Raw genomic sequence first — 13,765 nt, 5'->3', positions numbered from 1 at the left:
GTGTATATATATATATATATATATATATATATATATATATATATATATATATATATATATAATGTATATGTATAATATTTTTTTTTCAATTCAAGCTGACTGAGGCCTGAACATTTTCCATTCTTGCGTTATAGTTTCCAGAACTGACTGGCTTTATTCAGGGAGAGGAATCCAACAAGTTTGAAAATGGACTTGGTGAGTTACACTGAGAGGCTTTGATTTGTGCTGCATTTCAAAAGGTTTCTGTATGCAAATTATTCAGTCATATTCAAATGTTCACCACACGCCATATGTGACCCTGGACCACTAAACCAATCTTAAGGGGGACCTATTATGTCCCTTTTTACAAGATATAAAATAAGTCACTGATGACTCCCTAGAGTGTGTATGTGAAGTTTCAGCTCAAAATACCACACAAATAATTTTTCTAACTCTCTGAAACTGACCCTTTTAGGCTTCGATCTTAATTGTGGTGTTTTTGTGACTGTCGCTTTAAATTCAATTGAGATTGTGCTCTTTTCAAGAGGGCAGAGCTACAAATGCATATGTGTCAGCATAGTGGCAGAGTCAAAGCTCTAATGGCAGACAGCTGCTTCTCACTCAGGGCTGTTTATGCTAACGAGGGAGAGATGGTCACTAGTGGGCGGAGCTTTCCTTCTCAGATGACACGTACAAAGGGAGAATGTCAATCAAAGTGTTTCTGCAGACTGTTTATATCAAATGTGATTTAAAAAAATAGACTTAATTTACCAATAAGGTCTAGTGATATTCACACATTGTGGCCACACAACGGTGTTTAAAACCCTTATAAAAGTGATTTTTGCATAATAGGTCCTCTTTAAGGGTCAAATGTCTGAATCTGAGATTTGTTTTGAGTAATTAATATTTCAATTGATGCATGGTTTGTTATGATAGGACAATTTTGGCTGAGATACAATTATTTGAAAATCTGGAATCTGAAGGTTAATAGAAATCTATAGAAATCACCTTTAAAACTGTCTAAATGAAGAGCTTAGCAATGCACACTACTAATAAAAATTAAGTTTTACTGTATTTACAGTAGTAAATTTACAAAATGTTTTTATCTCACATGATTTTTTACCAAATATTATAATGATTTTTGGCATTTTTACCCATACAATGTAGGCCAACCTGATTTCACCAAGTAGGACATGTTCCTGGATTAACATCTATGTTGATCCTGGAACAACATTCCAATCAGCCATTCAGGATTAAGGGATAATTAACTGTTTATGTTAAGTTTAGGCTTACGGTTAGGTTTATGCACTTCTGCATGATTGTTATCCAACTATTATTCCTCTCTGATTTTGGGAATAATTAACAGTTATGGTTGTGTTTAGAGGTAGGGAATAGATATAGATAACTTTTTCCAGCTAAAATGATGTTCCAGGATCAACACAGATGCTAATCCAGGATTACATCATACTTTGCAAAATCATGACGTGCTACAATGTCTTGTTGGCTATTGCCAAAAATATTCCTGTGACTTCTAACGTTATACATTTTACATCTATAACATGGGGGGTTGCGTATTTGTATTTAAGCTGCCATGTGGTCAATATTTCTGTACATGGCAGATGTTGTTTTTGATGACTGTTGGAAAAGCAGATTGCAATAAAACTGAGCAAACATTACGTCTGGTTAAAGGTTAAACATATATTTATTTTGATGATTCAGTCAGAGTTTTAATACTGTAACAGTGCCATCCTTTTAGCATTGGTACAAGAAATAAAGGAGTCATTCAATTATTTTCCTTCAGCTTAGTCTCCATTTCAGAGGTCACCACAGTAAAATGAACCGCCAACTATTCCAGCATATGATTAACGCAGCAGATGCCCATTCCAGGTTCAAGCCAGTACTAGGAAACAACCCTTACACACTCATTCACACACACATCCGTACACTACGGCCAATTTAGTTTACTCAATTCACCTATAGCGCATGTGTTTGGACTGTGGAGGAAACCGGAGCACCTGGAGGAAACCCACGCCAACACGGGGAGCTTCACACAGAAATGCCAACTGGCCCAGCCAGGACTCGAACCAGCAACCTTCTAGCTGTAAGGCGACAGTGCTACCCACCTGAGCCACTGTCCCACCCCCAAAGGAATCATGTAAACATTATTTTAGAAAACTAAAATGGAACAAGTACAGAGCCCAGAGGCACCCCCTGTAAGGATGCATTGCGCAGAATAAGAACTAAAAACTTCCTGCCTTAATTACACTGAATTTAATCAGCTGGATTTCTGATCACAGGTTGTAGCCGGATTTTACTATGGTTGCTTATGCTAGGGTGTGATTCAGGGTTATGCAAATCATTTTAAAATCAGATGGGATGATATCTGTGGTTAGGTTTTGGCCGAGTACCTCATAGGCAAATGATTGGACGATAATAAAAAGTTGTAAGTATCATTAAGGACTATTTTATGAGAATATTGATATTATGGAGCAAAACATTTCTAGGGAAATAGGAAAACGACATTATTTATTAACGTTTTCAGAAACATTAGTTTTGTCAAAGACCTTAATACTTGTCGCAGCATAACCAATACAATATTTCAGCTTGAAAGGGGATACATTTCACTGCAAATCATTTGACTTTTTTATATAATATAGAAAGAAAAATACAATGTAAAAAATTAAATAAACAAAGTAAATAATAACAATAGCGATAAAATTATAATGTAAACAATATTAATAACAAAAGTACACAATTCGGGGAAAGTCAAATATACACCTAATAGTCAAACTCTGTATTAAATAATGTTAAATCTGTGTTCGTAGTCTGAAGAGGAGACTGTGAGAGAAAGCTTACTGGTTATTGAATTAGAAAATGGCTACCATGCAGATTAAAACCAAGTAGCGATTATTTTATGCTCCTACTAAATCTGGAGAGAGTAACCTTACATAATCAGACCATTTGGTCAAGAAATTTCTGAATACATTTATCTGAAGGCGAGGAGAACATGTAGTTTTTTCCATAGCATAGATGTCGTATAAAGTGGCACAGTTGATAGGATGATCGCTTAGCAGCAAGAAGTTCGCTGGTTCCAGCCCCGGCTGGTTCAGTTGGCATTTCTGTGTGGAGTTTGCATGTTCTCCCTGTGTTGGCGTGGGTTTCCTCCGGGTGCTCCGGTTTCCCCCACAGTCCAAACACATGCGCTATAGGTGAATTGAATAAGCTAAATTGGCCATAGTGTATGAGTGTGTGTGTGAATGCGGGAGTGTATGGGTGTTTTCCCAGTGTCGGGTTGCAGCTGGAAGGGCATCCGCTGCGTAAAACATATGCTGGATAAGTTGCCGGTTCATTCTGCTGTGGAGACCCCTGAATAATAAAGGGAATTGAAAATGAATGAATGAAGTGTAATATACAATTTCCAATTACTCTTGGCTTGTAAGGGTTTCAGGAAGTAACCAAATTTATTGTCAATTTAATACATAGAAACAGCTGAAACCATTGTACGCAAATAGCATATGCACTTGACAGCCTTATAATCATACATTTCAAACATTTCATCATTTTTGATTACGCTTCTTAGTCAAAAAGCCACAAATTTCGAGCTAGTTAATGTGTAATTCATATAAATGGAGTCATCTGACTGTGGTTTGTGTGTGCTTGATTTAGGGGAGAGTGTTACTGTGACTGTATGTGCTCAGCAAGAGGACACGACTGCTCTGCTGGCTAAAGTTCTGGATGGAGATCAGACCGCTGCGTCTCTCCTGTCTGAAGTGATCCACCAGGACCTCCAGCTCCAAGACCAGATGGCTGAATCCCTGCAGATCTCCATCAGCCCTGCCGACGTGGGCATCTGGATTGATCCCATCGGTATAGAGTTTGTCATTTTAAAATTGACCCTTTTACTTGCCGACTAATTTCCTTTAAACTCCTGAATAACATGAAGACGAATAACAATTATTTACATTGATATTTGCGTTCACTTTTGCTCGTTTAGGGTTTGTTTTATATGAGGCGCCATGCAGGATTTACAGCAGGGAAAATATTAAACGCATAGAAAACATATTTCTAAAGGTGCCGTTGACATCCATACAAGCAAAGAAAACAAACCTTATTAGTTTACAAATGAAGTTATGCGTAATAAAATGAAACAATGCAGGGAAAAAATTATTGAACACATGAAGAAAGGGAGGTGTAGAAAGGCAGTGAAAGCCCAGACAGCAGCTGAAATCTCTCAGTAGTTCTTCAGCAACCCTCTGCTCTTCCTCAGTGTAAATGAATATCAGCTGCTTCAGTCCAACATCTACATTAGCAGGAGGATGAAGATGAAACCAGGGTGGACATTTCAGCAAGACAATGATCCAAAACACAGCCAAGGAAACTCCCAGAAGCTTTCAGAGAAAGAAAATCAAGCTGTAGAATGGCCCAGCCAATCACCTGATCTGAATCCAATAGAGAATACAAATTAAGGCTCTGATTTGATAGACGAGACCCACAGAACCATCAAGATTTTGACACTCTGTTGAAGAAGTCTGTGAGAAACTCACACCTGAATAGTACATGTGACTTCAAAAGACAAAGATAATGTCTGAATTTCAATTTTAGTCAAAAACGGGTTAATTTTGAGTTTGTGTGTGTGTGGTGTTTTATTTTCTATGTTTGAAACTTGCACCACGCCAACGTTACAGGAAGTGACTTGGAATATTACACTCCTACTTGTTTACTGTAAGTTTCAGTGTGCTCATAAATATTCATGAGGCCGTGTGTTCTCATCCAATAAGAAAGCACTCGTGTCTGTGAGTGCAGCGTGGGAGAGACGCTTTTCATAGATAAACTGCAAGTGTTGAAATGTCAGGGGTTTGGTGACACTTCAAGCAAGATTGTAGATTGTAAGTGTGTAGGTGTCTCATTGTTCAGTAGTTGCAGAACTTGTTGCTTAAGTATGAAACTATGTGAAAAGGCTCAAATGAAACATGAGAGGAGGAACTGCGGCTGTCACTATAAATAATTGTTGTTGTGATGTATTGTTACAGAAATGATTGCGATAAGTGATACTATTGTTGTTTTTAAGACCATGTTATGCCACTGATTATATAATATATACAGTGCTCAGCTTAAATGAGATGTTTATAGTCATGTAGTGTAAATGAAGGAAATCTATGGGATGGAAAAAGCTAAGACTAGTGTTTTAAAAGATAGTGACAGAGAGTGTATCTGTTACCATCAAGTGTTTGAAGAGCAATGGGAAATGGTTAGAAAAGAATTATGTGAGATATGAGGAAGAGGTTTATAAATGCCTCCATGTTGGTGAGCATAGTAGTCTTCAACACTAATATTCTGGTAAGATTTTACAGTAAGATCCCATTAGTTAATGTATTAACTAGAATGAACAAATGGTTATCTCCGTCCGTCCATCCACCCACCCACAGTGGGGGAAATATGTAAAGAACAGGTCACCATTTTCTCAGAAAACATATTTCTAAAGGTGCTGTTGACTTGAAATTTTCCCCGGATTTTAAGAAATCCATATATGTAAAGAAAACAAATCTAATTAGTTTACAAATTAAGTTATCTGTAATAAAATTAAGTGAAACAGGGAATAGTATTGAACACATGAAGAAAGGGAGGTGTAGTTCAGCAGTGAAAGCCCAGACAGCAGCTGAAATCTCTCAGTAGTTCTTCAGCAACCCTCTGCCCTTCCTCAGAGTAAATGAATATCAGCTGCTTCAGTCTAACATCTACATTAGCAGGAGGATGAAGATGAAACCAGGGTTGACATTTCAGCAAGACAATGATCCAAAACACAGCCAAGGAAACTCTCAGATGCTTTCAGAGAAAGAAAATCAAGCTGTAGAATGGCCCAGCCAATCACCTGAGCTGAATCCAATAGAGAATACTAAATAAAGCTCAGATTTGATAGATGAGAGCCACAGAACCATCAATATTTCTGCACTCTGTTGTAGTCTGTGAAACACTCACACCTGAGCAATGCAAATTAATCTAATAAATATTCTTGAGATCAATATGTTACATTGTTAATTAAATAATCTTAATTAATCAATATACTAAATACAAAACCTTATTAAGGTCAATAAAAGTTCAGTTGGTTCTTTGTTTTCCAGATCTAATGTGAACTATCTGCTGACACTTTCCACATAGCTAAATGTAATGTAAAATGATATTTAAACTCGCACTGGTAGCATTTAACACTGAATAAAGCACATCATCAGTACCCGAGGTGATCATTGTCATAGTTTATGCTGTTGTTCTGCTGCAGAAATAAAATTTAGTGTCTAAAATTTGCCATTGTGGATGGATGGGACAAAAACTCCTTATAACATGGAAAAAAGATGCCTTTAATCATGTGTCCCAATGTCTTGTCGTATATTGTTATGACTTGGTGTTAGCAAATTTAGAGGTTTTTTTTGGTTTAAATAATAACCTGTTAAAGGGATCGTTTTTTTATAGGCAAGGCAAGTTTATTTATATAGCACATTTCATACACAGTGGCAATTCAAAGTGCTTTACATAAACAGGAATAAAAGAAACAAGTATAAGAGAAATAAAAACAAATAATAGAAATGGTAAAAATAGAAATAAAATAAAATAAAAGCTGATTATAAAAGAATTAAAAAGAAGAGAAAAACATAGTAGTTCGATCTGTCGGACGTAGCACAGTGCTCATTCAGTAAAGGCACAGCTAAACAGATGTGTTTTCAGTCTTGATTTGAACGTGCCTAATGTTGGAGCACATCTGATCATTTCTGGAAGCTGATTCCAGCAGCGGGGGGCGTAATAGCTGAAAGCCGATTCTCCCTGCTTTGACTGAACTCTTGGGATTTCTAATCTATTTGATCCTAAAGATCTGAGTGATCTGTTAGGTTTGTATTCAATCGTTAACCAAAAAAAGAAAATTTACTCACCATTTACTCTCCCTCAAGTGGTTTTAAACCTTTTTTTAGTTTTCTTTTTGTGTCAAATGTAAATGAAACCTGTATCTAATGACTTCCATAGTATTTTTTTTTTTTTACTATAGAAGTAAATGGTTACAGTCTTCAGCATTCTTCAAACTATCTTCTTTTGTGTTCACAGACAAGTAAAGGGTGAGTAAATGATGACAGAATTTACATTTTTTTGTGAACTACCCCTTTAAGAAATGTGAAAAGGAAATGAAAACTTCATAGTTGGGCGATGCAGTGGGTAGCGCTCTCGCCTCACAGCAAGAAAGCCGCTAGTTTGAGCCTCGGCTGGGTCAGTTGGCATTTCTGTGTGAAGTTTGCACGTTCTCCCCGCATTCACGTGGGTTTCCTCCAGGTGTTCTGGTTTCCCCACAAGTCCAAAGACATGTGCTATAGGTCAATTGGGTAAGCTAAATTGTCCGTAATGTATGTGTGAATGTGTGTATGGGTGTTTACCAGTGATTGGTTGCAGCTGGAAGGGCATCCGCTGCGTAAAACATATGCTGGATAAGTTGGCAGTTCATTCTGCTGTGGCGATCCTAGATTAATAAAGCCGAAAAGAAAATGAAAGAATGAATGACCTTCAGGGTAACCTTATTATTTTGTGTGTGAGGGATTAAATAGGGTTATTAATATTTATTTATTGGTTATATTCTTTGGGCAGATGGGACAAGCCAGTACATTGAAGGAAAAGAGGAAGAGGAGCCAGATGAAGGGTTTTGTGTGTCCGGACTGCCCTGCGCTTTGGTTCTGATTGGGGTTTACTTACGGGCCACTGGTCAGCCAGTTATGGGCGTCATAAACCAGCCATTCAACCGCAAAGACTCCACAGGGAAACGGTAAGAATGCTTATACTTGCATTGTTTTATTTGCATTGTTTTATTTAATATGTTTTATTTGTTGTTGACTGAGTAACATACCTGCCAACATTTGTCTCTGAAAATCCGGGAGACCGGGGGGAAGGGGGGGAAATTCCAGGAGTTTTCCCGGGAGAAATGACAAAACGGGAGGGTGGCGGGAGATGGGTCTGAGATAGGGGAGACTCCCGGGAAAAACGGGAGTGTTGGCAGGTATGCTGAGTAACCGAAGCACTAGCTGTAAAGGCTCCACCCTCTTCTGGAAAGGGGGCGGGAGCAGCAGCTAATTTGCATTTAAAGAGACGCACATAAAATCAGTGGGGTTTTTTGCCATATGAATATGTAATAATAATGAGTAATGAGTTTTTACGCATTTTCATTTGTTTGATTTGAATGATTTTTTATTTCAATTTATTTTGTTTTATTTTATTTTGAAAAGACAAACAAGATAAACAGTACAAATTAATTTACCCTACTTTTTTGCTCTACTTTAAGGGAGCAAGGGTGCCATTAATTTTGACCACAACTGTTTATATGGGGAAAATAAATTATTATCAATGTTGCTATACGTTGTTTGTGGCCTTTAAACATGGCATTCTCAATGTGCTATAGTAAATATGGTCTTATTTGAGTCACACACACAGAACAAAATGGCAAAACTAAAAAAGGAAGCAAATATTAAATATATATCATGAATACATGAACTATGAATATACTATAAATGCATAAACCTAATAAATGCATCCCTACCACAATTTTTAATTGTCCCCCAATCATGAAAGTCTAGTACTACACCTGACTAAAATCATTGAGTTATAAACTTTGTCATAAATTACTCAACTACTGTGGATTTAAAGGGCTAGTTCACCCAAAAATGTGAATTCTGACATCATTTACTCAAACTTAACTTCATATATAAACCATATATCAGCAGTTGACAATACTTTAAAACACTAGATGTTTCAATTGTTGTAGACTGAGTAACCGAAGCACTAGCTGTAAAGGCTCCACCCTCTTCTGGAAAGTGGGCGGGTGCAGCAGCTAATTTGCATTTAAAGAGACACACGTGAAATCAGTGCTCCTTTTTTACTTTTTGAATATGTATTGAGTTCTTATGAATTTTGATTTGTTTGATTTTAATTAAATTTTATTTATTATTTTTTTAAGACAAAAAAGATAAACAACACAGAATAATTTCTTGGACTTTTTATGTACAATTTTTTTCAAGGCAACAGTGCCATACATTTAGATCACAACTGTCTATATGGGGAAAAAAACTAAAGATTGTTCGTGGCTTATAGACGACATTCTCAGAGTGCTATAATAATTTTGGTCTTATTTAAGACGCAAACAAAACTAAAAATTGCGAAAAAGTAAATATCAAATATATTAACTATAAGTACATAAGCCTAAAATTGCCCCCAAGTCATGCAACTCTAGTAAAGAGCCTGGTTAAAATCATTGTGTTATAGACTATTAGTCCACATTTACTAATATACTGTAAATCAAATCAAATCAAGTCACTTTTATTGTCACAATAAAAGGATAGTTCACCCAAAAATGCAAGTTATAAACCATATATCAGCAGTTGACAAGACTTTAAAACACTAGATGTTTCATTTGTTGTAGACTGAGTAACTGAAGCACTAGCTGTAAAGGCTCCACCCTCTTCTGGAAAGTGGGCGGGTGCAGCAGCTAATTTGCATTTAAAGAGACACACGTGAAATCAGTGCTCCTTTTTTACTTTTTGAATATGTATTGAGTTCTTATGAATTTTGATTTGTTTGATTTTAATTAAATTTTATTTATTATTTTTTTAAGACAAAAAAAGATAAACAACACAGAATAATTTCTTGGACTTTTTATGTACAATTTTTTTTCAAGGCAACAGTGCCATACATTTAGATCACAACTGTCTATATGGGGAAAAAAACTAAAGATTGTTCGTGGCTTATAGACGACATTCTCAGAGTGCTATAATAATTTTGGTCTTATTTAAGACGCAAACAAAACAAAATGACAAAACTATCAAATATATTAACTATAAGTACATAAGCCTAAAATTGCCCCCAAGTCATGCAACTCTAGCACAGAGCCTGGTTAAAATCATTGTGTTATAGACTATTAGTCCACATTTACTAATATACTGTAAATCAAATCAAATCAAGTCACTTTTATTGTCACAATAAAAGAATAGTTCACCCAAAAATGCAAGTTCTAGCATCATTTACTAAACTGTAATTTGTTGTATAAACCATATATCAGGAGTTTAAACTGACAAGACTTTAAAACACTAGATGTTTTACTTGTTTTTGACTGAGTAACTGAAGCACTAGCTGAAAAGGCTCCACCTTTTTCTGGAAAGGGGGCGGGGTGCAGCAGCTAATTTGCATTTAAAGAAACACATGAAATCAGTGCTCTTTTAAAACTTTTTGGATATGATTGGCTGATTAGCATTGTAAGGTGTGCAGTTATTTACAATTAAGTGCACGGCTAAAGTAGTTCCGGCAGATTTTGAGCATATTACAGTTCAAAATCACTACACTCAATGATTTCAGTCATTTCACAGTCAAAGGTGACATTAAAACTAAACTTGTTCAAAACCGATTGTGTTTTTTTTATTCTGTTAAACGCAAAAGAAAATATTTTGAAGAATGTTGGAACACCTGTAACCACTTACTTCCACAGTATTTGCAAGTCAATGGATGCATATTTCCAACATTCATCAAAACATCTTCTTATAATTTAATGTGATGGTTCAGTCAAATATGTAAGTGTATTAAACAATGTGTTGGTTTTATAGATGGAAAGGCCAGCACGTGTGGGGTGTTTCATATGAAGATGTGAACGTATGTTCGCTCGCACAACACAGACGGTCTCATGCACAGAAGAGCGAACATTTATCCGTATTATTGAGCTCCAGTGAGCGGTCCGAGGTGAAGGATGCGCTCGCAAAGCTCTCCAACGGCTCGCTAATGTTCGCATCCGGCGCCGGATACAAAATCCTGTGTGTTTTGCAGGGTCTAGCAGACGTGTATGTGTTATCTGAGGGAAGCACCTTTAAATGGGACTCGTGCGCTCCTCATGCGATTCTGCGGGCTCTGGGTGGTGGAGTTTCTGATTTGAGCGCATGTATGCAGGCTAAAAACACCGAATACGCCACCGAAATCACATACCATCAGCCATCAGAGGACCAGCAGAGTTATGGTGTGGATCGATGGGCCAATCAAGGAGGAATAATCGCATATTTAGACTCCAGCGTCATTGAGAAAGTCATAGCGGTGCTAGCTGGAACGATCTAACTAATATAAGTGCTTATGCAAGTTTGGAACGAAACAATCACACATTAAGGTTTCCTTAGTTAAGTAAAACATAAAGTACATCCAGGAGGTTGTTAGAGAAGAGTAAAGCCTTAGCAGCTCGAGACTGAAGGGTTTATTCCGTGAGAATAACCGTCTGGATGTACTTTAGCATGCTTGATGCATTGACACAAGATATACAAATTAGACACAAAACATTGTTGTAATAGTTTATTAGTTCTTGAATTAAATGCTAAACTGACAGAAATGAAAGCAGCTGATGGAGTATACACTAACCTGCGCATCATTCAGCCACAACTGCAAGGCTAACAAACACGAAACCATTTAAATTAAGTTTACTATGCAATCACTGTATCTGTGATCATGTATCCATGGTTAGTTGAAGAGATTTCATTTCATTTACATTACAAGCTTATGATGAATAGTATGTTTAGTTTATGCTATATTTTATCTTCTTTATGATGATAGTTGTATAATAAGATTTATTAGCATATTCAAATATTAAATTAGAGCTATAGCTAATTAGAAAATAAATCATAATGCTTATCTGCAATGTACAGCGGAGAAAATAAGTATTGAACACGTCACCATTTTTTTCAGAAAACATATTTCTAAAGGTGCTGTTGACTTGACATTTTCTCCAGATGTTGGGAACAACTGAAGAAATCCATCAATCCAAAGAAAACAAATCTAAATAGTTTACAAATGAAGAGATCTGTAATAAAATGAAACGACGTAGGGAAAAAAGTATTGAACACATGAAGAAAGGGAGGTGTAGTTCGGCAGTGAAAGCCCAGACAGCAGCTGAAATCAAAGGGCAACCCTCTGCCCTTACACAGTGTAAATGAACATCAGCTGCTTCAGTCCAACATCTACATTAGCAGGAGGATGAAGATAAGACCAGGGTGGACATTTCAGCAGGACAATGATCCAAAACACAGCCAAGGAGACTCTCAGATGCTTTCAGAGAAAGAAAATCAAGCTGTAGAATGGCCAAGCCAATCACCTGAGCCGAATCCAATAGAGAATACAAATTAAAGCTCTGATTTTATAGAAGAGGCCCACGGAATCATCAAGATTTTAACACTCTGTTGAAGAAGTCTGTGAGAAACTCACACCTGAGCAATGCATGTGCTTCATTCTCCATATGAGAGGCGTCTTTAAGCTGTCAGCACCAATAAAGCCTTTAATATAAAGTATTAAATACATTTCAGTAGTTCAGCACTTTCTCCTTCTGTCATTTCATTGTTATTACACAGAACTCATCTTTCAGATTTGTTTTGGTTTATTTTTATGTTTGTATTGTTTGGGTTTTTACCGAAATCTGATTCAACTCCATGTCAACAGCTCCTTTATTAATATTATCCACAGGAAAAAAGCATCACATGTTTAATACTTATTATACTCGTAAATATTAGCAAGATGTATTTTTGCATTCGATTTTTGTGTCATCCTCGTGATGGTGTGAATGTCCTGATAAAATGAAGTGTTACGGAAGGAAAGCAGGATTATCACACACATACACACACCCAGATTCATGGCCTTTTACGGTGTTTTGTAATATTTGAGTGTAAGAAGTGAGTCCTGAGAGTGGAAAACAGCGGAAACACATCTGACCTGCTGCAGCTTTCATCTCTTAAGTGTCGGTGGATAATAATGAATATGGTGTAAAAACGAATGTACTGTTAAATGTCAAGTGAGAAATTATATATAAGTAAATTAAATATAAGGCACTGATCATATTTAAATGCTGTAATAAAGCCGTTGTGAATTTTTAAACGTTTTCTTGTGCATTTATTTCTTCTTGAACTTGAGATTTATACATTTGGATTGACAATTGGTTTGTTAGGATGGGACAATATTTGGCTGAAATGCAAATCAGGAATCTCTGAGTTAAAAAAAAAAGTACTGAGATAATTCCCTTCTAAATCTGTCCCGATTGACTTCTTAGCAAGGCATATTACTAATCAGTAAATACGTGTTTTTATTTATTTATAGTAGGAAATTCACTAAAAATATTCATGAAAGGTGGTCTTTACTTAATAATACTTTTTTACAGTGCAGGGTGTGAATTACAGGAGGGTTTGGGGGGATTGACCCCCTTATTAATGCTTGATCCAGCCTTAAGGACATCAAAACAAATGGTAATGGGGGGGGGGGGGGGGGGGGGGGTCAGTCCTTTAATAGTAAGACATAGCTTTTTCTAATCTACATCTTAAATATTAATAATTAAAAATGTATCGTATAAATTTACATTGGCCTATAAGGGTTCATATCATTGTGAATGCATATATGCACTGATCAGTACTTTGGAAAATATCATTCAATAGTGTGAAACTGGCAGTTCTAGAGCACCAATAGACATCTTAAGTATCCACAAAACACATGTCTTGTAAAATAGGTGTTTATATCTGCATGTAGCCCAAAAAAAGACATAATTTGTATAGTTTGATTTACAGTAACCTCTTAAATGCACCAAATGTACATTAAAACATTAATAAATTACCTGTAATTTAAAAACATTCAGAAATTTTATTTACTGAGGCATGTAACAATCCCCCCCCCCCCCCCCCCCCCCCCGATCATCAATGAATAATTCGCACACAATTAATAACCCTAGAGTATTGTTCAAATTGACTCCCCTTTGGTTATG

General features: G+C 36.4%; 1 protein-coding gene across 2 annotated transcripts in view; it reads left to right on the top strand.

Moving 5' to 3' along the window:
- The window catches only part of inpp1 (inositol polyphosphate-1-phosphatase), a 17,909-nt gene extending 5,018 nt beyond the window's left edge, over window positions 1-12,891 (top strand). For both annotated transcript variants that reach the window (XM_056468420.1, XM_056468421.1), the window contains exons 3-6: window positions 135-195; window positions 3,646-3,846; window positions 7,600-7,774; window positions 10,596-12,891. In XM_056468420.1, coding sequence (XP_056324395.1) covers window positions 135-195; window positions 3,646-3,846; window positions 7,600-7,774; window positions 10,596-11,094 — 936 coding nt within the window. In that variant the 3' untranslated portion in view covers window positions 11,095-12,891. The remainder of the gene's footprint in view (window positions 1-134; window positions 196-3,645; window positions 3,847-7,599; window positions 7,775-10,595) is intronic.
- Window positions 12,892-13,765: the final 874 nt, after the last annotated feature.

Source organism: Danio aesculapii, chromosome 11 (genome assembly GCF_903798145.1).
Source record: "Danio aesculapii chromosome 11, fDanAes4.1, whole genome shotgun sequence".
In the NCBI taxonomy this organism is placed as follows: domain Eukaryota; kingdom Metazoa; phylum Chordata; class Actinopteri; order Cypriniformes; family Danionidae; genus Danio; species Danio aesculapii.
The sequence above is the reverse complement of the archived record's forward strand: the minus strand, read 5'-3'. Positions and strand labels throughout refer to the sequence as shown.